General features: G+C 42.4%; 3 protein-coding genes across 5 annotated transcripts in view; all 3 read right to left on the reverse strand.

Annotated features, from left to right (window-relative positions):
- pom121 (POM121 transmembrane nucleoporin) overlaps nt 1-7,228 on the reverse strand; it is a 10,987-nt gene extending 3,759 nt beyond the window's left edge. Inside the window, exons 1-11 of one of the 2 annotated variants that reach the window (XM_032533522.1) lie at nt 6,622-7,228; nt 5,841-6,050; nt 5,321-5,470; nt 4,853-4,933; nt 4,537-4,708; nt 4,361-4,449; nt 4,202-4,281; nt 3,249-3,379; nt 3,064-3,163; nt 2,476-2,748; nt 363-2,093 (exon numbers count right to left, since the gene is read on the reverse strand). In XM_032533522.1, coding sequence (XP_032389413.1) covers nt 363-2,093; nt 2,476-2,748; nt 3,064-3,163; nt 3,249-3,379; nt 4,202-4,281; nt 4,361-4,449; nt 4,537-4,708; nt 4,853-4,933; nt 5,321-5,470; nt 5,841-6,050; nt 6,622-7,193 — 3,589 coding nt within the window. In that variant the 5' untranslated portion in view covers nt 7,194-7,228. The remainder of the gene's footprint in view (nt 1-362; nt 2,094-2,475; nt 2,749-3,063; nt 3,164-3,248; nt 3,380-4,201; nt 4,282-4,360; nt 4,450-4,536; nt 4,709-4,852; nt 4,934-5,320; nt 5,471-5,840; nt 6,051-6,621) is intronic. The other variant, XM_032533523.1, reaches the window with a different exon arrangement.
- A 242-nt stretch (nt 7,229-7,470) lies between these two features.
- Nucleotides 7,471-13,586, reverse strand: LOC116700955 (G protein-activated inward rectifier potassium channel 3). Its single transcript, XM_032534449.1, has 4 exons — nt 13,468-13,586; nt 11,608-11,842; nt 9,594-10,773; nt 7,471-7,882 (listed from the first exon to the last, which is right to left on the reverse strand). The coding sequence occupies exons 2-4, from the start codon at nt 11,797-11,799 to the stop codon at nt 7,689-7,691; spliced, it is 1,566 nt and encodes a 521-aa protein (XP_032390340.1). The 5' UTR covers nt 11,800-11,842; nt 13,468-13,586; the 3' UTR covers nt 7,471-7,688.
- Nucleotides 13,587-14,310: 724 nt separating this feature from the next.
- The window catches only part of zw10 (zw10 kinetochore protein), a 9,438-nt gene continuing 881 nt past the window's right edge, over nt 14,311-22,867 (reverse strand). The window contains exons 2-16 of one of the 2 annotated variants that reach the window (XM_032533217.1): nt 22,323-22,457; nt 21,814-21,915; nt 21,395-21,472; nt 20,439-20,598; nt 19,669-19,821; nt 18,526-18,723; nt 18,304-18,440; nt 18,017-18,199; nt 17,605-17,828; nt 16,989-17,060; nt 16,719-16,888; nt 16,388-16,518; nt 16,097-16,228; nt 15,504-15,706; nt 14,311-14,988 (exon numbers count right to left, since the gene is read on the reverse strand). In XM_032533217.1, coding sequence (XP_032389108.1) covers nt 14,868-14,988; nt 15,504-15,706; nt 16,097-16,228; nt 16,388-16,518; nt 16,719-16,888; nt 16,989-17,060; nt 17,605-17,828; nt 18,017-18,199; nt 18,304-18,440; nt 18,526-18,723; nt 19,669-19,821; nt 20,439-20,598; nt 21,395-21,472; nt 21,814-21,915; nt 22,323-22,457 — 2,199 coding nt within the window. In that variant the 3' untranslated portion in view covers nt 14,311-14,867. Of the gene's footprint in view, nt 14,989-15,503; nt 15,707-16,096; nt 16,229-16,387; nt 16,519-16,718; nt 16,889-16,988; nt 17,061-17,604; nt 17,829-18,016; nt 18,200-18,303; nt 18,441-18,525; nt 18,724-19,668; nt 19,870-20,438; nt 20,599-21,394; nt 21,473-21,813; nt 21,916-22,322; nt 22,458-22,867 lie in introns of both variants that reach the window. The other variant, XM_032533216.1, reaches the window with a different exon arrangement.

Consider the following 22,867-nt stretch of genomic DNA (forward strand, 5'->3'; position numbering starts at 1 on the left):
TATATATATATATATATATCGGAATATGAGATTTTAAAAAGCATCTAATAAATGTATCAATATCTGCCTTAAAAATCCTTTCAGTCAGGCTCTAAACTGGGACCTTTGATGATTGACTGATTTATTTGACCACTTCTAAATAAAAAAATATGAAAACAATAATGCATTAATAGTCTGGGATGACAAAAAGCCCAAAGTCTTAGTCCCACTGTGGTCCCTACCATTGTGATGCCCTAAATGCCACACCCTAAGTTAAGTTTGACTGATTGCAAAGCCAAAACTGTCTGTTTGAATCTTTCAGAAATGTCACTATGGCTTGGTTTTATCTATAAACAAACAAAACAGTTGTTTTTATTCCTTACCGAAAGCTGGTTTGTCAGTAGCAGCAGCCCCAAAGTTGAAGCTTCCCATCTGCGGTGCAGGATTATTGGCAACTGGTGTTCCAAACTGGGGGCATGGTATACCAGCACCAAAGTTAAATCCACTGGGTGCTGACGGAGCAGGCCCAGAGGGAACCTGTTGAGGAGCAGCACTGCCAAATGTGAAAGTGGCTGAGGAGGAGCTCTGAGTCTGTGTGGCCGCACCAAAGCTTGGTGCGGCAGAGGGTGCAGCTGTGGGACCAGTGGTGCCACCGAAAGCAAAACCAGTGGAGTTCGCTCCAAATGCTGGTTTAGCTGGGGTCCCAAAACCGGCTGCTGTGGTGACAGCTGCTGACCCAAAAGGGAAAGGGGGTGGGGCGGTGTTAGAGACAGGTGTGGATGATGCTCCTCCGCTGCCTCCAAAGGTGAACGGTTTTGCCGTTGCCGCTGAGGAACCAAAGGTTGACGCCGCCGCCGCGGAGGAGCCAAAGGTTGACGGTGCTGCCGTTGCCGCGGAGGAGCCAAAGGTTGACGGCGCTGCCGTTGCCGCGGAGGAGCCAAAGGTTGACGGGGCTGCCGTTGCCGCGGAGGAGCCAAAGGTTGACGGGGCTGCCGTTGCCGCGGAGGAGCCAAAGGTTGACGGGGCTGCCGTTACCGCGGAGGAGCCAAAGGTTGACGGCGCTGCCGTTGCCACTGAGGAGCCAAAGGTTGATTGTGCTGCCGGTGTTTGAAACGATGACTTTCCAAAGGCGAAGGTTGACTGGGTGGTGGCAGCAGCAGTAGTGGAGGCGGTGCTGGCCATGGCAAAGCCTCCAAATGAAGCAGTGGTTGGGTTCTGGCTGGGTGCTGCGTGACCAAAGGCAAATACCTTCTGGTTGGCTGCTTGGGGGTCTGGCTGTTGGGCACCAAATGCAAAGGTGCTGTTGCTGGAGGTGGTGGTAGCAGCAGAGGGCGCAGCAGCGGGAGCAACTGCAGCTGCAGTAGTGGTGGTACCAGTTCCAAACTGAAAGGTGCTCCCTGTATTAGGGGACTGCGCTGAGGCTGAGCTGGTACTGGTTGTGGATGGTGCTGACCAGTTTCCAAAGAGAGATTTCACATCTGGCTGGGCTGCAGACTGTGTGCTTGTGATGGAGGTGGTGGAGGCTGTGCCAGTGAGGGTGTTGGTCATACCAGGAAAGACAGATGGTGTAACTGTGGTGCTACTTGTTGATCCAAACATTGAGGATGCACTGCTTGAACATATGGTAGAAGCTGGGTTAGAGGTGGTGTAGGGTGGAGGCGGTCCAAAGCCAGCACTGGCAGTAGCAGCCCCAAAGATGGGCTTGAAATTTTGGGCAGGAGGTCTGCTGTCTGGGGCTAACGTAGCTGAGGAGGTGGTGGAGGTGACGGAAAAAATGGGCTTGAACCCTGAAGCCAGCAGAGGGTTGGTGTAACTGACGGATCCTGAGCTGCTGGCTGGGGCAGTTGCAGTAGCAGTGACAGGATTAGAGGCTGAAGAAGCAGGGGGGGTGCTCATCTGGCTTGACAGTCCAAACATGCCTGTTCCTGCTACAGGTGGAGTGCTGCTGGATGCCTTGGAGAGCTGACCCAGAACCTGAGTAAAGGCAGAGGGCTGCTCAACACCAGCAGAGGAGGACTGAGACTGGGAGGCAGGAGGGAGCTGTGGGGCAACCACTGAAGTCGAAACCTTCAGGGTTAGGCTGCTGGGTTGTACCGGTGTGGTTGATGCAGACACTAGACACAAAAACAAAAAAATATATAAAATGTAACTACTTAACTTGAAAATAGTAACCAAACAAGGACATTTTCTTCTTCTCATTCTTCAATTCATAAGCTAATTTATAATATAAAAAATAGAAAGAAAAGTAGTTTTTCTTCTGGAGCACCCTGAGGTAACCCACGCAAACATGGGGAGAAGATACAAACTCTGCACAGAAAGGCCCAGAACGATCTGGATTTGAATCCAGAACCTTCTTGCTGTGAGGCCACAGTGCTAACCATTGGGCCACCATGCTGCTTTAACAAATCTCCTACAAGATGACTTTGTATAGATTGTTTGTATTGCAAAGAAGACTTCAGAAATTTCCTTGAAATCACTTTGGCTCAGTGATCATACCTGTAGTTGTGTTGGCACCAGATGTGGAGCTAGCAGGAATGCTGATTTTCATTTTCAGAGCTTCCAGTAGTGGGTTGGAGGCTACAGGTGCTGTGCTGACACTGCTGCCGGGGCTGGGATCCAGGTTGATGACTGGGATGGCAGAGCTGGTGGCTGTTGGCAGAGGAGCTGCCAGAAGGCTGCTCAGGGTGGTGGTGGTGGTGGAGCTGGTTGAGGAGGCAGGCTGGGTGGAGGTGGTGGCTAAGGGAGAGACAGACTTCTCCGGCTCTGCAGCTAAACAAGGACAAATCAACCGAAAGGTAAGAGGTTAGGCCAGCCTGTCAGGTCAAGTCTAAAGGTTCTGACACAAACGAGAAACCACTTTAACATTATTTACAAAACAATCAGGGAAATATGTGATTTACTACAAGGTGCTGGGCAGAAGGATACATTGTCAAAGCTAAATTCACAATGACTGGCAGACTGTCACTCTTCCAGCATTTGAGTCCGTATGTGTGAATGGAGAGTAACAGTGCAGCATGACTCAGACAGTGAAGAAATTAAAGAAGAAGAATTAAATGGTTTATTCCTCTGGCAACTTCCACTTACCAGGTGTCTCCAGGACCTTCTGGATCTTGCTGAGGGCAGCCTTTTTCTCTTCATCTATGTCTTTCACAGTAATAGAGTAGCCCAGCTCTGGAGGCGGAGGCTGCAAATCAGCGAGCACCAGGAGTTAATTCAAGAAATCTAGGTCACTATGACACATGACTGAGTGAAAATGTATCACTCCTTACCAGAGAGATGTGATCGTCCCGGTGGATGGACACCAGCTGGATCTTCCGTTTTCGCTTCCCACCACTACCAGTCGAGTCTGTTGAGGTAGTGACTGGGACCTTGGGGACTGGAGTCAGTTTAGCTGCAAAACCATCATGTAAAAAATGTGCTGTCAGCTACATTCATTCAGTCACGGTGGACTCTGTTTTAGCGTCACAGCACATCCCTGTCCTTGTGTTACCTTACATGAACATAATTCCAGAGGCTCCCTAGTGGCTTAAGTTAAGGCGCTGACAATGAACTGCACCGTCTCACATCCGGCCGTCAACTTTTGGAATTGTTTAATTCGTTTCAAATGAAACAAAGCAACAGAGTTCCACGCTCTACATATTTTCAAATTGTAAAAAAAAAAAAAGGAGACCATTGGTTCACCCCGAGTTCTACTATCTAAATAATTAGTAGTCAGATCAGTTCATTCTTAGCTTTTGATGCCATGTTAAACTCACAGCAGACAAAGTGTGACCAACAGTGTACCCATTACTGTACGCAGTACCCATTACTGTACGCAGTACCCATTTATGTAACACATTGCAAGACGTGCGCCTTATGTCAACAGCTTAACACAGAGACACTGCAGGTTACACAGGTTAGCTCCATGTTGGAAATTTTGATACAAAAAGGGGTCTAGAAGTAAATACAGTACCAGTCAAAAGTTAGGACAGACTCTCCCATCCAAGGCATCCAAACTTTACTGAATATATCCCTTCTAGACCCATTTTTGTATCACATTTACCAACATGGAGCTAACCTGAATGAATGGCTATTAAATTGCCTCATTAAGCTTTAACTATCAATTCCAATTTTTTGTCAATACTTTACAGCCTTGAATAATGTTGCTTAGAGCTGCACGTCTAAGCCTGAGGAAGTTTTTGTTTACTACATAAGACAGTTACTGCAGATCATTGAGACTTACAAGTCACAGGTGCCTTGTCGGAGGCTGTCTGGTCTGACCTCACTGAGGATGCAGAGCTGGGAGACTGCCCATCGTCCTCTCTGGTAATGAAACTACAAGTTACAAACTGTAATGTTATAATACATGTGGATGACTAGCAGGAAACCAGCAGAGGCATACCTGGCTCTTTTGGAGGCTCCCTCTGGAGTCTGAGAGCGAGATGATCCGGGGCTGGACAGAGGGGAGCTGGGTGCTGACCGCTTCTTCCACTGTGATGGTAAACATGGAGATAAAGCTCAACAACTCCACTTTATCTGCGCAGCACCATGTTCACGTAAATGGACTTGGTAAGCTACCTGGCTGAGGCCGAGTGAAGAGCTGTAAGAGCTCTGGATAGGGTTTCTCATGGTGCCTGGGGTTCCTCTCGTGGCATGTACCCCACTGCCAGAGCTGATGGAAGAGGTGCGAGACCTCTTCATAATAGAATCCTCCGCCAGTGAAGCCATACCTCTTTTCAGGTTTCCTGGCCTGGAGGAAGAGAAAGCATTTGCACCTACATTTAGACAGCTCCACTATACTTCACACAATGCTTTGCAGCATCAAATTCACAGTCAGTAAAACTCAAAGACAAGATTTGACATAATGTTTTCACATCAGGAAAGTTAAACTCACTTAGGGACCAGCTGTGATGGCATTCCATTGGGTAAAAGAGGTTCAAAAGCAGAGTGTGCACTTCCGCCGCTGTCGTTACGCCTTGGGAAATGCAAATGAATTCCAAACATTCATAACAGTTCTACAGACAGAATGTACAAACCATTTCCTGAATAGCAGTATGTTGGGATGTCTTGATTTATATTACAACAGGAATGCAAGATTATAACGTTGCTGGCTGGTTTCATCATTTATTTGCTACACTGATAGTCATTCAGACATGCAGTATGTTCTTTAACATTAATGTTCCCTAAAGCTTCATTCAGACATGACAGCAACATTGACAGAAAGAGCCAGCATGCTGTATCTAAAGCATTTATTCACCTATGCAGTTGGTAAAAGTGAAAATATAAGGAGTGTGCTGGTCAGATGTTTATGCTGTGTGTGGGTAATCACTTTTCCTTCCATAACCTCCTTTTAGCCTTTTACCTTCTTTTGCTTTTCTGCTCAGATGCAAAGCTTCTGTCCTCATCCTCCACTTCTCGCTTGCGGCTATCCTTCAACACCTTGAGAACACTTTCTCTGGAGCAGGGGTCCACAGGGGCCCTAGGAAGCCCTGCACACGTCAGATGGTCCAGACTAAAAACACAGGTGACAATAAAGCTCTGGTCAGTGTTTACAGTCAAAGAGCAATAAACACAGCAGAAGACAACCCACAAAAAAGGGTTGTACTGAGCACTGTACTTATGCCAAAATACAAGAAGATCCCATCAATATTATAGAGTCCAATAAAACACCATTGCTATCTGTGCCATCAATAATCACTAAAAATTCAATAAAACTTTAGCTGATAAAATGTCACTGATAGCTTAAAGGCAGGATATGAAAAATAACACATTTGGAAAGCAAACTTTGAAAAGAGTACACAGTAATGTAAAGTACAATTTATGTGGTTAGTTTTTAGATAATATATACAATCATAAAAACATGATGGCGGACATGTAGAGACCTAGGGGAGCTGTGGTAGTCTGGCCTGGCGATCTTCACGGTGACGGGGCTGAGGACGGCCGGGGAGTTGCGAGGGCTACGGATGTTTTTCTTCATGAAGCCATCCCATTTGACGGGAGGTAGGACTCCCACTGATGATAGACCCGGCTGTTGCAAGGGATAGTGACGCTGGGGGGTGATGGTGAACCTGCCCACTGTGCCCGGCGGTTCCCTGAAGGAAAGAAAACAACAATATAACATCTTCTAAACAAATTACATTGACTGCCAAGGTCAACGACGGGGTACTCTTGCAACATGCTGAAATTGTCAGTTGTGCAGGTTTTTATGACTCCATGTTATTTTTCTCCACCAAAAAAAAATTGGTATTGAAAAAAGTATCGTTCAGGAACCCACATCGAATTCAAAGTATCGTAATGTTATCAAAAACTTAACGATTCACCGGCCCATGCATTTTATAAATATATTAATATCTTGTCAGTGAACCAAACCAAAACCAAACAGATGAGTAGTATTGATGTTTCCTAATTCTAAAATCTTTCATATCAACTTGAGGCCAAGTTTCCACAATGGCTCACAAATTGTTAGAAATGTCTCTGTCTCTATTTGATATTCATCAAGAGGCGGCTACTAAATAAATGTTAGTTTTTTTGAGTAGCAGTTATGCCGATAAAGATTCTTACAACGGAGTTAATAATTACCGTTAAAACCCGCCAAGATATTTAAGTCCTAAGGGACTGAGAGCTTAGCTTTGTTGATATAGCACGGTTTGGGTATGAACGTACCCAGCAAACGACAGCCTCCTGTTCGGGGTGTAGACAGCATGGTTGGGTCTGGACAGCTTTTCCCGCAGCTGCTCTCGAGGATTTCTCCCTGCTCTCGGCCTCCCGGAGTCGGCGGTTGGACTTTCGGGTTTCCCGATGTAACTCCCCATTAGAAAATCCCGCGGGCTGAAAAGAAACGAGTCACTTGCCAAGGTTTCCCTCCGATAAATCCCACTTTCAACGACCCTTGCTCTGAAGTGTCCCTCTGCCTCCGGGAGCTCGTTTTTGTTTCTGCCGCTCTTTCTTCTCCCCCGCGCGGCTACCGACACGCCGGTCACTCCCCAACCCCACAACCAGCGCCGGAGCACGGCTGGGACCTTCACCCCAGCCCGCGGATTGAGGCCTAACCTGGCGGGAAGCGGTTCTCCGCTGTGATAGTAACACACAATACAACACACTACAAGAATTAAGGTCGCGCAAAGAAAAGTAGGAATATAATATAGAGCAAGACTAACTACGCCTAAAGCAGAGAGAACAGCTAAGTGTTTCTCCCTAGGTGACATGGCGGCAGCGCGCCGCCGGAGGACTCTCATATCCCATCATGCGCTCTTCTGGCGCTTCTTCTTCTTCGGATTTTAGGGGGTCCGGCGGTTTGGTTTTCGGTGTGTCAGCGCCATCTACCCATGGAGGCCACTGGCGGTATTGCTACGAAAAATCACCCTGAGGCAAATGACTCCCTCTGCGGCCTAAAAAGCATTTTTCCCATAGACCAAGGGGTAAAAAAAATTATAATGACAGTAAATGGACTTATGATTCAAGATTATTTCTCCTCACTACTTTTTTACTTACCCAGAAAGGACTACAGACAACTGGGATCACCAGGATGTTAATTTTTATTTAAACTCAACACAAACCATTTCATAATGATTAACATATAGGGCCTAGTTTAAATTAAAAGCAAACAGACAGTGCATACAATAGAACAACATGCATTAGGGCTGCTCTGATTGATATTAATATTCATAAAGTAGCACATGATTGTTATAGTTTATCAGGGAATATCACAATCACTCTTAGACAACATTTTTCTAAAACACTTCTTGTTCATTTGCTGTGGTGCTGTCTTTTGCACTGAGTGGGGACATTTGGACTTCAAAGGTTTTGTCAAATGCACTGTAATCCACACGAAACGCCCCTTTCTCCAAGGAAATGCATGACTCAAATCGGTGGCCCCAAAGTACTTCGTCCTCTGTGTAGGATGTCCTCGCCTGGCATGTCATACCTGCAACACAACAAAGCATCAGGGTCAGGTAAATGTCACTGTATCGTGGAAAATAACATTTTTGTTTTCTACATTTCTGGTCTTCCATCCACACTTGGCCAACATCCTTAAACCAATGCGAAAAGAGGTTTTTCAAAAACTGGTCTAAATTAAACTTTTCAAAAACACGGATAGAAGTTTCACACAGCCAGACGTAATCACTGGGTCTGCTGTTGGTGTCCTGTATCTTAAATCTGCAATCAGCAGATCCCACACAAAACGTGTACCATTTGCTACAGGTTGGTGCTTTCTAATCTTATTATGTAGGCCAAACCAAATAGATTCAATTGTAGCCTAAAATAAATTAAAATAAGTATTTTGATATGATTTTTATATTGCAAGTTTAGCTAACTAAAATAAACAGATAACAGATATTGAGCGCATTATCAAAGTTTAAGGTTGATGTTGCTCCAGGACCACTTTCTGTATTATTATGATAGCAAAATACCAGTAAAAAACAGTTTATATTGGTTTACACTGTTTACATGTTTACAGTGGAAAAATTGAAAGAAGCAACACATGGCCTGAGTACTTCTGTTGCCGTCACATTACCCGATACTGGCTCAGAATACACAGTACAACACATAAGTTCAAATATCACTGCATCTAAAGGTATTCCATATTTCTGCATGAGATAAAGGACATAAGCAAACAACAGCTTTCTCAAGGTTTGCTCATTAGCAGTGAGAGTGTGATTTATCCTGAACTTTATTTTCATTTTCAGCACCTTTTAGCTGTGCAGGATTAGACAAACTCTTTACACTAATAATGATATAAGTGCCATTCTCATAGTAATTGTCGTTACTTGCTGTTAGACATGTCGAGGACAACAGCTGTGTTGGGTGTACGGTGATAATGAAACACAAAACAAGTGAGGCCATGGTCTTTCCATCCAACCACACCTAGATGTACCATTAAACTCTTTTTTCAGGACAGAAAAGGATCTGAAAATGCAACATAGTGTTGTAGTACTCAGAAACTACCTTTTGAATGTCTTGTTTTGGAATCGACACATTTTTACTTGATCTTGTCTCAGTCTCAGATAAAGAGGACTTGGGAAGACCACAATTGCATCATTAAATTGTCTGTGTGTCTATGTGTGAACATTATTGCTGTGATTGACTGTAGCTTAAAACTTCCTGCTTCAAATACAACCTTAACTTGACGTATTTTTAATTTGATTTCTATTACTGAAAACCCCCTCTCTACCCACTCCCTTAACACACACTCCAAAGAAAGTGAATGCTGGAGGCAGGAAATTCTGTCTTCAGCTCTGGTTGTCTGGGATGTGTCAGCCAAATTTGGCTAACTAAACCATAACCATATGGAGTTCATTTGCAAAACAACATCTAAAAGAAATGCAATGTATCGCTGACTGAGAGCTGGGATCTTTCAGATCAGTTTTATAGAGTGCCTATTGTTAGCATTTTCCACATTTTATCGTGTCATTGCAGTGTGAGACTCGGCCTGCCTTGGTCTTTGTTTTAACCCCTTAAAGTCTTGGTCTTGTCTTGGTCACGATAAATTCTGGTCTTGGTGATGACTTGGTCTCGGTTGAGGTGGTTTTGACTAGACCTTCAACACTGATGCTAAGTTTTGAAATGTAGCTGCATTACTTTGGAGGTAAGCTTATTTGGAGGACAGCACTCGACTTAGAAATACTTCTACAAACCCGACGCTTCCACGATGCCCTCCAGGATGACAATGATCTCGAAGGTCTCCCTCTTCAAACGCTCGGACCCCAACTCCCAGAAGGGGCTGCTTTCATTGATGATGTGGGTGATGGTCTGGGGTTCCACCAGGAGAAGCCTGTCTTGGCCACTGTCATAACCCAGATTGATTTCCGACTGCTCCAGTGGGATGAACTCGCCCTCCTTGGTCTGCCTGGATTTGATGAGCTTGGCCCTAATCTTGGCATCCACCATGTGACTTGCTCTCAGATCACCAATACGGAACAGCATGCACAGCTTCTCATCACGCTTACATATGACGCATTTCTTGCTGAAGATCAACGTCTGGGCTCTCTGCTGTGGCCGGGAGATTTTAACAAACATGCAGCCAACCATCAGAGCATCGATAATGGATCCAAGGATGGACTGGACCATCAGGAGCACCGTACCCTCAGGGCAGTTGGCTGTCACCATCCTGGAGCCATACCCAATAGTCCTCTGGCTCTCTAACGACAGCAGCAGGGCAGAGAGGAAACTGTCTACATTGTGGAAGCATGCCTTCCATAGTGGGTCGTGAACATGTGCAATGTCGTCACGCAACCAGGCACCAAAGAGGTAAATTCCACCAAATACTACCCATGTGAGAATGTAGCACATAGTGAAGACCAGAAGGAACCAGCAAAACTTGAGGTCCACTAACGTGGTGAAAATATCTGAGATAAAGCGACTTTTGTCTGAAATAGGTCCCAGATTGACCCTGCACTTGCCATCCTTAGTGACGTAACGCTGGCGCTGATTGCTAGAAGGGACATGCAATGAGTGCTCGTCACCCAGCAGCTTCCAGCGCTTCATGTGACTCTGCAGCTTCTGGGTTGCAGAGACGGGCATGTTGCTGCTGCCAGTGGAGCATCTCGATTGCCACCTGGAGCTGAAATGCTTGAGGCGTCTGCTGCGATGCGAACGCTGAGGCTTTGGAGTCTCCTCTACTGGTTCCAGGGTAGCTGATTGGGGGGGCTCTTGCTCAGCAGAAGTCAGAGCTTGAGAGGACTTGCTGCAGGGACTTGGGGGGGGAGACGCCTCCTGAGGTGGTTGGAGTGATGAGCACTTTGCAAAGTTCAAGTTGTTGATGAGAGAGGCTCTTTTTGTGATCATCATGGCAGAAACAGTAGATTTAGCTGTAGCCTGAAAGGAAGAAAGACGATGCATATTATTCACAAAATACAAAAGTATGAAACCACTAAATGCATGACAAGTACATTAATGAGTGATGTTCTATTAAAGGCTGTCAAATACTAAAGCACCTCCAAATTGTGGCAGAGAAACATGGCTGTAGATGTTGGTGATACAGCCATATTGTACCAGAACACGAGCATGGTGACTCTGAGGCCGAGGGTCTGATCTGTCCCAAAGGTGAGATGCTACTGGTGCTATGGTAATTATTGTCTGATATGATAATATTACAAAAAAGTTGAATTTTGTGTAATTTGTTGAATTAGGGTGTGGCAGTAGCTCAGTCCATGGGGACTTTTCTTTGAACCGGAGGGTCGCAGGTACAAGTCCATGTGCAGATCAAGAACTGAGTGTGGACTGGTAGCTGGAGAGGAGCCAGTTCACCTCCTGGGAACTGCTGAGGTGCCGTTGAGCAAGGCAGTTGCTCGAGGCGCCTGTCCATTGGCAGTCCCCTTGCTTTTGACATCTCTCCATTACTGCATGTCCTGTTTGTGCATGTGTGTGTATTTCAGAAAACAGAGTGGAGCTACTCTCTCTTTAACTACTACTCCTCCTTCATTAAAAAATCCTAAATCTATCACACATTTGTGAGTTGCATTCTGGACCGTAATTGGTAGTTTCAAAACTAGTTCATCAACATCATCTTGTTCATGTGTTGAACTCAGATTTAAGCCTCTAACTTCGCACATACACCTCTTTGCAGTGAAGTTCAAATAAGTGAAGTAACAGTAAGAAAAAAAACGTTTTTTAATGGAGTTGGACATCCTATAATATAGAAAGCTGTACCTTGCAGGTGTAAGGCGTGAAACGAACTGATTCGGACTGTGGTCGGGGCAGGTATGCCAGCAGATGTTTAGCGGTAAGAGTCTGAGTTGGGGGAACGGAGTTCCTGCGAGGCTTGATCCTGACGGAGCTCCTCACGTAGCTGTTGCTTGGACCGTTCTGAGTCTCTCGGCTGCACATCACAGTGGATATCATTGCTGAAATCCTCAAGCTGTTGATTTCTCTTCAGGTTCTGCCTCTGTTTGGGCAATGGAATTAAATAGTCAAATATGTCAGTTTTTAACAGTTACCAAAGCTTTTTCTGTTAGTGCTGCTTCAATACATTGGTTAACACAATGATATTTTAGACAGTGGCGGCAGCAATCAAGAAGTTTTGATAATAACCTCTATGTACAGTTTTTTGTTATTGTTAGACTATTTAAATTCATATAAAATGCAATAAACCACAGATATAGTTGTATGCAAAATATATGCCTCCATTTCTGCTCCATCAGAGCCCCATCCCTATTAATAGTATTCCTGTACTGTTTAGTAATCAAAATGAATGTATGAAATAAAATTTAAAGAAACAAAGTCAATGCGACAAATATTGTGAGACACACAAACACAAAAAATAATAATAAATGAATAATAAATGTAAAAGTTGGAAATAAATAAACAAGGAAACTATATACTGTACAATATGAGGTCCGTTGTACAAAACTACAATGTCAGTGGCATCCATTTTTACTGTATAGGTTAAAAATGGTTGCCATGTAGGACAACATTTCTTAACACTTGTTGCTTGTTGTGGAAAAGTGAATTTTCTGCAATGTCAAATGACAAAGGGCTTTAATCTAAAAGAGATGCAAAAGCTATCATATTGTTTGCCTGGTAACTAAGCTATATATCTTGTAGAGCTACTCCAAATACTGCAGTACAAGCAGAAGGGTCTGTGGATACTTCCAAAATATCTCAAAAGGTGTTAAGTTAGGTGCCGTTTTGGACAAATCTAAAACACATGTGACAGGGTGGCTGGTTGTTGCCAGCATCAGTCACACATCATCAACACTGGGCATGGGCTTAGCCAAGCAATACTTAACAGCATTTCAAATTGTCTTAACCTCTTTTTCCTATCTTTAATATATTTATGCTGCCCTTCCAAGAAAAAACCTCTGAGATCTCTCCAGATGCAACTATAGCTCAGCCTGATAATGTATGAAGACTTGCCAAAAGCAACTATTGCTTTACTTCCTCATTTGGAGTAACATGAGGTCTCATCAGTCTGAAGTGGGCTGATCAGCATCTCCGTCACTGCTCCAATTTGCTACACATGTAGGGATTATCACTAATCCTCAAAATTAATCGGAGAAAGGCCAAGGAGGTACACAATGGATTTGTAAAGATTACTATTTGCCAGAAGGCTTAGAAAGTATTGTCCAGATGTGTCCAAGTGAACTGTGATAACTTCCCTTGTCATTGTGATTATTGTATCACAACATTAACACACACACATACAAAATGTGAACAAGTTTCTGAATCCACATAAAAGTACATATAATGTACTACAGTGTAACATACATCTTAACTACACAATGTAACCAAGTAAACTTAAGTAACTGAGGTACTTCATACATAATGGGTACTGCAGTAAGGTTACAAAGATCTTTCAAATAGTGAAAGATCAGAAAACTCCTGATCTACACTGCATAGTTTAAATTGCAAATAACATTGGGTATTTTCACAAGTGTTAACATATAGTGGAAACAAAAGCATTTTTACATCTCAACTATTCAAATAAACAATGTTGAAAATGTTTCGTCTTGACAGATTTCTACCGATTTATCTGCTAAATAGATCATTCAAAAAGACAAAAAGACATACCTCTGTAGAGAACACCTTTAGATGAATACAGCTGCTGCCAGAACCTAACTTCCTTGTTGGAGTCATCAGGTTTGTTTAGGTGGAGTAGGAGAAACTGTTGTGGTGAGTGAGGAGGCTCTGCTGTGCAACTATCCAGCTGTTTGTCTCCTCCCCCCCGGCCCGGCCGGGATCATTTAAAGAGAAAAACCCTACATGTTGGTGCTGCTGCAGCTCCACAGACATTAGCGACAATAGATTCCTATTATAATGTGTAATGATATTGATATTAATAGCACTTTTCTTAACAAAGTTAAAAATCAGCAGTCTTTCCAATTGATCACAATCTTGTGTGCAAATTGACATTTTCTCCTGGGAGACACTGTTTCTCTCCCTCTTGAAGTGTCCAAAATGGAAATGGTTTATCCTATGAGGAGCAGGAATATGCTCTGGTGCCCTTCCCATTACATTTGATATATTTCTTTTGTTTAAGGGGACATTTTGGCCTGCTAGTGGCCAAAGAGGTCAAAACAAGATCAAGATGTATAAACTTTCAGCTGTCCTTGTTCCACAATTTAGGAGCCAGGACAGCCAACAGTTGGGCTTTGGTTTAGTGATTAGGTTTCTCTCGTAGTGAGGGAGCAGAAAGCAGATTTGCCAATGCAGAGCGGATGGACGGGGGGGGGGGGGGGGGGTGTGTGTGTTTGGTTTAACCATGTCCTGGATGTAAGATGGGCCTGATCCGTCCACAGCACTGTATGCAAGTACTAGTGTCTAGAAGCAGATTCCTTAAAAAAAAAGTATCATTTAAAGTGCCCTGCTACCAAGATCATCATCATATTCATCAAAAACAGCTGGAAAACGTTCTGAAAAGTCGAGTCTTTTGGTTTATTTGGACAAGTTATAAATACACAACAGAACAGTTCCGTTTAATGGCTTGAGATGCAAGGTCCAGGGTACCTTTGTCAGAACTAAATGGTCATTTAGGTATAAACATACTCTCCTGAAATGATATCAGTACAGAGAAGCTGAAACAAGCTACAGATGAAGTTTGATTAACAACGTGCAGCAAAGTTAACCCTGGATAAGACATCACGTCAACAGATGGCAGGCTGCTGGTTACACAATCTCTGTTGGCTTTGTCGTGGTAAACCCACAACAAGCTATGTGTCCGAGGCTGCAGGATGTAAAGAAGCCTTATTGTAATCTCTGAAGGACAAATTGCAGTCTGGATGCTGTTAAATAACACATTCCACAGATTGATTACAACCGGCTTATATACTGACAACACCTCCGTCAGACACTGTCTCTGTGACAAACTGTTGGACCTAAACACACGTGAATGCATATATTTAACGCAACAGAATATGGAAATGGATAAAAGGAGTAAATCACATTTTCCTCAGAGGAAAGTGCTGCAGTATCTACTTGATTTTGGTCAGAGCTACAGCTCTCCTCTCTGTGTTCTGAAACAAGGCTCGGATCAGATTCTTCCCCTCCGAACTGGAGAACTCCAACGCCAGCGGACCTTTACCGTCAGCCCACCTGTGGAGAGGAATCACAGCCAATCACACACATTAAAAGGGGGGAAAAGTATGATAGTACCCAGAAGTTTCTTTCAATACCAAAGAGGCAGTTTACTAACAAGCATTAAAAACACACTTGTATAATGTCTTCTGTGGCAGTGTTTTTGGAGTTTGACTCAGCCTAAAAACCAAAAGTCGGGATGTCTTCACCTTAGCTGCTTCAATTTTGACCACTCTATTGTAAAACTCTGTCTCTTGCAAAGCAATCTTTTAAGTTGCATTGCAGTGTAACTTTAATGCTAGTGAGAACAAACGTAACTGTAAAATAGAACTGGCATATCGGGACATTATTCTTTGAACTCAGTTAATTAAAGTCCGGATTATGTAGGTATATTTTGGGAAATGAGCAGAACAAGCTTGAGCAAAATCACTGATCTATCATCAATTTAATATTGTTTAAGGCCAGTAAATACCCCAGACCTTGCTTTTATGCACTTTATAATATGATATAGTAATACTTTATTGTTTCCTGACCTGTCGACTATCTCCTGCAGGCTGGCCCGCAGCACGATGACCAGCTCTTTGAAGGTACTCCACTTCTTTACGTAGAGAGGCACTTCCTCCTGATACTTCTTGTTCTTGTTTTCCTCGGCCAAAGGGATGAAGACCAGTGGACCTTCCTCAATGATGGTTTGACACAGAGTGTGAAGGTGCTCCCCATCCTCAGAAGAAATGTCCTGTAGATGATTAAGTGAAAAATAAAAGCCTTATAGATCATTACATACAGTTGGAAATAAATCATATCAAGATAATCTTTTTTTGTTTTAAACCTGGGACTACATCCAAAATAAAAGTAAAGCTATCAGAACCCTTAACTACCGATGGGATTAGTGTTGTAAGCGTAAATGTTCAAGTTGAAGACCTTTATTTGTCCCCGAGGGGCGATTCATTTTGCTGCAGTAGCAAAGAAATTGACATACAGTACATAACAAAGACGACAACATCAATTCCTAAATGTAACTTATCTTAACCATTATAGTTACAAATAATTCATCGCCCCTCTGTTTTTTTTAACCTGGCCTTTATTAGTGACTAGGATTTAATTGTTTGAGGAAAAAAAGACAAACCTCTAGCATCATGATTTTGGAAATGACTTCTGTGATGGCTGTGTTGAGGAGGTTGCCCATGGCTTTACAATAGATGCTGACTGGCAAGACATCCTGCCACACTGTGCCCAACTGCTTCAACTGATGGATGACCTGCAATAAAGAAAACAGATGACCACGGTATGATTGAGAAGCAGTGCATGAATAAAAGAAATTATTGATTTGCCTCATGCAGTTATAGCTACAGACTGAAAGCGCATGAACACCATTTTTACAACAGTTACATATTATTTTCAAGGCTTTTCTTCTCACCTGTCTTACTGCTTTGCTGGCTGCAATGTAGTTGTCTTCATCATCCAGGTTGCAGAAATTGTGAGCGGTGGAAAGTCTCTCCAACAGTTCAGCTCTCTGGACGTTCATCTGCGCCAAGAAGCACTGGGCCCCTGTAGGGAAATGCCAAAAGGGTGCTAAGCATTTTTCATTTTCAGTTTATATTTTGTATATTGAAAGTGGACATTTTGGCCTGACGGTGACTTGTTGTCTGTGGACCATGAATGTCCGAGAACAGGAGTAATTTTGGAGATGAGTTTTGGCACCACATTTCATGGCAATGTGGTCGACAGTTGTAGAATTATTTGTTTACCCAGTTTCCTGAATCCGGGCACCATGTCAACAAATGTTGCAACACCTTCGCTGAGGGGCTGTGGCAGGTGAGCTCTGAAATGGTGGCCCAGGGTGAGCAGGTGGTGGGCCAGGTACATGCAGTTGTTGTGCTGGATGGCAGCCAGGTGGGGGAACTTGAGCAGGTTCTCCCTATATGGAGTGGCAGAGAAAAAGGAAGGCAACCTTTTACACCTTGAGGGGAAATGTGTTTGTCTTGATCTGCTCGGTTATATGACGGACACGTCCTTACTTGTGGTACGTCGGGACGACATCGTAGAACAGCTGAAAGATGTTTCTCACGGTGAAGAAGAGTTGTAATGCACTATAAAGAATAACACAAAGATTAACATTTTAACATTAAGAAAAACACTTATTCATTGATGATGTTGTGACAAGCCTCAACCCTCCCTGCACGGTGGCCTAATAAAAAAACTGTTGACATGCATGATGGAAATGGCAGGATCCAGTGAAGCTTGACTCTGACTCGGGTCTAGAGGTCACGTTATCTTGGCCTCCGTTGGTTTAGTTTGGACCACTTTTCCACCTTGTTTTGAGTGTAATATTGATAGGACTTTTTAATGCATGCATTGTTTACGTCGCTCATTTTATTGCCATTGCCCTCCTCTTGACAGTACATCGCAGCTGTATTTACTTATCTAGCTTCACAGTGTTTTGTAATGATGATACATCAACAAGGCAGTGGGCCAAAGACAATTTACAAGAATGAAAAAAAAAGTTGCTCAAATAATCATAAATAATGGTGAAACTTTACAGTATATGAAATGACAATCAGGGGACTCTTGTTTAGAAATGTTTGACTTTTACAGAAGATAGTTTAGAGTAGGTCATTGAGCACTGTAACATACCATTGTGTGGAGCTTCCAACAGCTTCACTCAGGGTGTTGAGCGCCAGCTCCATCAGCTGCTGCACCGACTCACTGATGCGGCAAGCTGGCAGACACATACTCCACGGAGACAGCTGCTTTTTGTTCTCCAATGTCGTCTCGTTCTTTATGGTGTTGTGCTTCACCTTCAGCTCCGAAGTTGGAACAGGCAGCTTGGGAAGACGCAGCTTGTAGTCTGGTGTGATCTAACAGAGTTAGAGAAAAAAGGCAAAAAGACAAACAAATAAGCATGTGGGGATTATGGGGAATATTTAATGTAAATTTGGACTGCAGCACAATGCAATGTAATACAATAGTGGCCAATAGCGACAACTAGGTCAATACCCAGTCTCCAGTTTATTTATCCAGACACTCAGCCCTAGCTCACACATACTTTGACGGTGTTGTGCATCTTGGAGGTCATGAGTTTGCGGGCCGCCACGATGACATCCTTGCACTTCTTGCTGGCAAAGTGACAGTTGACATCCCTGGCGTATTTGAGCAGGTCTGTGGAATCGCCCTGCAGAAACTCCATCTCCTTCAGAGACTTCTCAAACTCTTCCGTTTCCTGTATCACCTTGAACGTGTACAACAAAAGACATATTTCAGTAAACATTGAATTCTGTATGTGTCATTAATATATCATTATACTATGCAAACTGCTGTTAGGGTCATACATACAGTGTTGTATTTCTCCAGCTGGCTGCTGTTGGTGGGGATGGAGTAGAGCAGACACTCATGGATGATGCACTTGGACATTTCCTCCCAAATCAGCTCCCCCAAGATAGCAGAGAGCCTTTTATCACCAATGGACACATCTGAAAATAATAAGTAATACCCACTGAAATAGAGCAAGCTTTAAGCATGATACATCATTTTGTTATGAGCCCAGCTGACCCGTACCTAGCAGGTGTGAGTGGAGTGTCCTGAGCACCAGGAGCAGTTTGCTGTAGACTTGGGAAGGAGTGGACCTCTCCTTGTTGCTCTCCTCTAAACACTGCAAGGTAAAGATGGTTCCCTCACCCTGCTGCTCGGCTACCCTCACCAACAGTGACGGGTACATCACCAACGGCTTCAACATGTTCTTCAACAGCACCTGACCTGAACAACAACATAAACCAGCAGCACTGAGCACACTCTGACCTTGGATACATTCTGCTGTAGAGCTAGATCGATAAATCCGCTGATAATACCTTAATGCAGATGCATAAATATCAATGAACCTAACAGTAGTTAAGGTAAAAGAAACTGCAGAGCAGAAATGTCTCCATTACCTAGTTTACTAGAGAGCACTGATTGGTTCCAGTTGTCAAATGTAAAATGTTTCGCTTAAAATGTATACAAGACCGTTCTAAAGTTTGTAATCAGCTGTCAAATTGACGTTTACTTCTTTCCTTCAGTAATACCTAGTGGAGCCCGACTGATAAAGGATTTTTAAGACCAATACAACTTTTTGGTTATTTAAAAATCTGATATTCCGATATTTATTTACAAAAACAAAATCCAGAAATGTGTAACATAACATAAACGGATTTCCCTATTATTAGTTATTTGTAGTTTTTTATTTGATTTTTTTTAAAAATATTTATCCATTCATCAGAATCATGAATGAATATTTAAAAAGAAAAAGAAAAAAAGAAAACGGACGTCAACCATGTTTTGGTTGAAATTCTTTTCTTTTAAATCGGCCATTATAAATGCCTTTACCGATATAACAACATACCGAGATATCAGAGATAAAAACAGAGTAAATCAGATGTTGAATTAGTTTTCCAGTCCAGAAAAGCATAAGTGACCCTTGATCATTACTGAAGGAAAATGGCAAAATAAGGCTCTAAATATTGAGTTGTGGGCCCTCTGCCGTCTCCTCAGTGGTTAGGTTGGAGATGTATCAGTCTATAGTACGTTCAGCTGACATTCCGACAGTGTTAACCCTAGACTAACCTTTTTCTATTGTGAAGTTGGAAAAAAAGGTTTGAAACCACAATTATAATATATTATGAAAGAACTGCATAATTAACAGCGAGCAGTGTTGCTTGCTCTTACTGAAGAGTTTGATCTTGTGCTGAAGGTCTCCCTGGATGGCCAGAGCTTGCAGGACGCAGCACAGCTGAGCTGTTGGTTTCGCTTCACCGTCCTTAGAGCACCCCTGGCTCAGATTCAGCTTCACCTTCAGGAACGACTTCAGACCTGCAGGCTCTGGTGGTACATGTCCAACAATCATTACTAATGCCTCAGATAGGTTTGCTGTCAAGGTTTTCGAATATGCAAAACAAGAAATGCTATCAAGTTTAAAAAAACAAAACAAAAAATAACAGTTCATAAAATAGTGTAGAAGCTGGGTTGAAAGGGATCCCGGATAATGTTCTGGGATTTCTTTTTGAGACAATGACGGGAATTAATCAATTAATTGATCAACAACAATTCATTTCCACGATAATCAAGAACTTCCGGCGATGTATTGTTGCCGCTGTTCTCTTTCTGGGAAACAACAACAACAAACTTCGGACCGATTGGTGGGTATGGCTGTGGGCGAAGTTCACACGGCGATACACTGGTAAGAGCAAATTACGTTTAACCATGTATCCCGCTAATTTAAACAGCTTACGTTACTGTAATGTGTGAACAGTTAATATAATATTTACGCGGCTTTTCGTTTGCAGGGTGCAAATATTCCAACAAAACAAGTTCCTTCTGAGACTATTTTTCAAAGGCACCGTTGATACGTTTGGAGTTTTGGAGCTTAGACGATTGTGATTCGTTTAAAGAAATGCAAACAATCCAGAGACATTGAAAAAAATTGAGTAAAACCTTACCGTTTGAGGGCGGTAAGCTCCAGATGACGAGGCGCTTCCATTCATCTCCCAGGTGGTAAATTAAGTTCTCTCTCTGCACTGTCAACTCAGAGCTAAGAGCACTGAGCAGCGGCAGCTGGGAAGTCTTCCAGCCCTTCAGTGAATCCACACTGGCCCTTGCCTTGGAAAAAATAAATAAAATCAGCCAAATCCAAATCAATCAGTATTTTTTATGTGGATTTTATTTTATTTATATAGCCCAGTGTCACAAATTTGCCTTGAGGGGCTTTATAATCTGTACAGTGGTTTCTTTGTCTCTCCCTGGATGGACAGTACATTATAGACCAACATTACCTCCCCTATGCTTGACCTTAATTTATATTAAAAAAAATAAAAAATAAAAAAAAGTATGGTGCGCCTATTTTAACTGTATAAAAGCTTGTCCGCGTCATTACGTTGATCCAGACAATCTTTACACATGATTGAATGGTATGGCATGGCAGCACAAATGCACATGGTTTTTAAGTATTCTGTGTCCTGTTTACTAAAGCCAAATAATGCCTGTAGCTCACCAACATAGCATGTTTTCCTTGTTACAGCTATTCTTTTGACATTTAAGTAATTTTCTCAAAAAAAAAACCCATTTCCAGGCACACCTGGACTTTAGACTGGGAACCCGTGATCAATTATATTAAAGAAAACGGCATTGCAGGGTAAAAAAAAAGTACAGTCACAAGATCCTCTTTTTTGGAAGTAAGGTACACAGGGTAGACAACAGTGACTGGCAGTGATTTGTTGTGGGTGTAATTTGGTCTATTACAGTGGTAGGTGACAGCCTGCCTGAAGGAATACATCATGCATATAGAAGGATCTAAATCAGCTTGGTTAGTGTGCCATAATTTCAGTTTTTGATAAATTGCCCAGCCCTAGTTCAGAGTGGAGGTTGGATATGCAGACATGATGTAAGATGCTCTTACCCTTTCCAAATGGTTAGCTGCATCAACATACTTCTTGTCCTGTAAAGCTTTGTTGGACTCCTCCATCGCACTGTGAAACTGAGCCACACACACAAGATATTACACAGTAAGATTCAAACATGTAACTCATGGATGCTAATACCACTGTTTCTCTGCTAAAACAATTCTACACCTTTATTTAATGTATGGTAAACCCAAAGCCCTACCAGTACAATGCATATATTAACTGTCATGAGCTCATTATTGAAAGAAATTAATTGAAAAGTATACCTTATTATCTTTTTCTTCAAGAAAGTGACATTAGCATCCTTACAATTTTTAGATGTAAAAAAGCAAGTTAAATTTATTTATATATATATAGTCTATTTTTCTATCAGTTTGTGACTACATATTATTTTACTTAATAAATTGCCTTGTACCTGTTTTAAGTGTCCAAGCATTGTCATTATGATAGTATTTTTCTCCAGCTGCTGCTTTAGCTTTGCATACTCCGCCACAGCCACGTGGATATTCTGCTGCACCTGTGTCAACACACACACACACACACACACACACACACACACAGGTTAACAACTACTGTATTTCATTGATTTAATTTAGGTAGCACATGTAAAAAAAAAAAAAATGAAAAAAAGACGTGCAAAGGAAATGTTGGGATCTCTAAAATAATTCAAGAAGGGTAGCATATAGAAAAAAAGACATAAAAAAACGGTCAAAAAAAGGGACAGAAGAAATGAACAATTTAATGAGAGAAAATGAAGAATAAAGAAAAGACAAAAGACACGTTAGGCTACTAATAGGGTAAAATATTTTTCACAGATGGCACTATTTTGAGTCTACCTCGAGTAGAACTTAATCCAATCCGTTGTACTCGTTCAAGGGACCTGGCTTAAATATTTCTCACATTTATGAACAGTTTCACACATACCTCAGTCTCAATGCAGTTTTTGAGGGCTTCCATTTCTTTGGAGACCTCATCAACCTGTACCATAAGCTCCTCAGATCCTTGGAGACTAGGAAGGAAGTCCCCATACCGCTTGTTTATCATGTCACATACTTCTTCCTATAAAAGAAACATGAAGAAAACAGAGTTAATGGATACATTTTAACAAGACCTTTTTTTAAGCCCAGAGCATGTCCAGAGAGACAGTCCGTTTTTATTTTTTTCATATTAATTTATCAGTATTTACAGTCATTTATTTGTCATTAGAAATGATTTTGATGAATGAATATTAAAAAACAAAAATCTCCTTTTAATTGGCCATTATAAATGTCAATATATCAGCATTTCCCTATCTATCTGCATACCATTATACCAATAGATCGGGAAATGCCTAATATCAGCCGGGCTCTAATATTAATGGAGTCTTGCAAATTTGACTATGTATCTTCAAGATATTCTCTTTCTGCCTTCCCTGCTCTACCTGTAAAACCATTTGGGTCTACTGTTCTTTTAAATGTGCTAGTTATACA

Source organism: Etheostoma spectabile, chromosome 13, assembly GCF_008692095.1.
Source record: "Etheostoma spectabile isolate EspeVRDwgs_2016 chromosome 13, UIUC_Espe_1.0, whole genome shotgun sequence".
In the NCBI taxonomy this organism is placed as follows: domain Eukaryota; kingdom Metazoa; phylum Chordata; class Actinopteri; order Perciformes; family Percidae; genus Etheostoma; species Etheostoma spectabile.

Coding starts and splice junctions, on each gene's coding strand:
- LOC116700955 (XM_032534449.1), bottom strand. CDS start 11,799: ATGATATCCACTGTGATGTGCAGCCGAGAGACTCAGAACGGTCCAAGC. Junction 10,774..11,607: donor TCACGCCTTACACCTGCAAG/GTACAGCTTTCT, acceptor TCTTCCTTTCAG/GCTACAGCTAAATCTACTGT. Junction 7,883..9,593: donor GGGCATCGTGGAAGCGTCGG/GTTTGTAGAAGT, acceptor GTTGTGTTGCAG/GTATGACATGCCAGGCGAGG.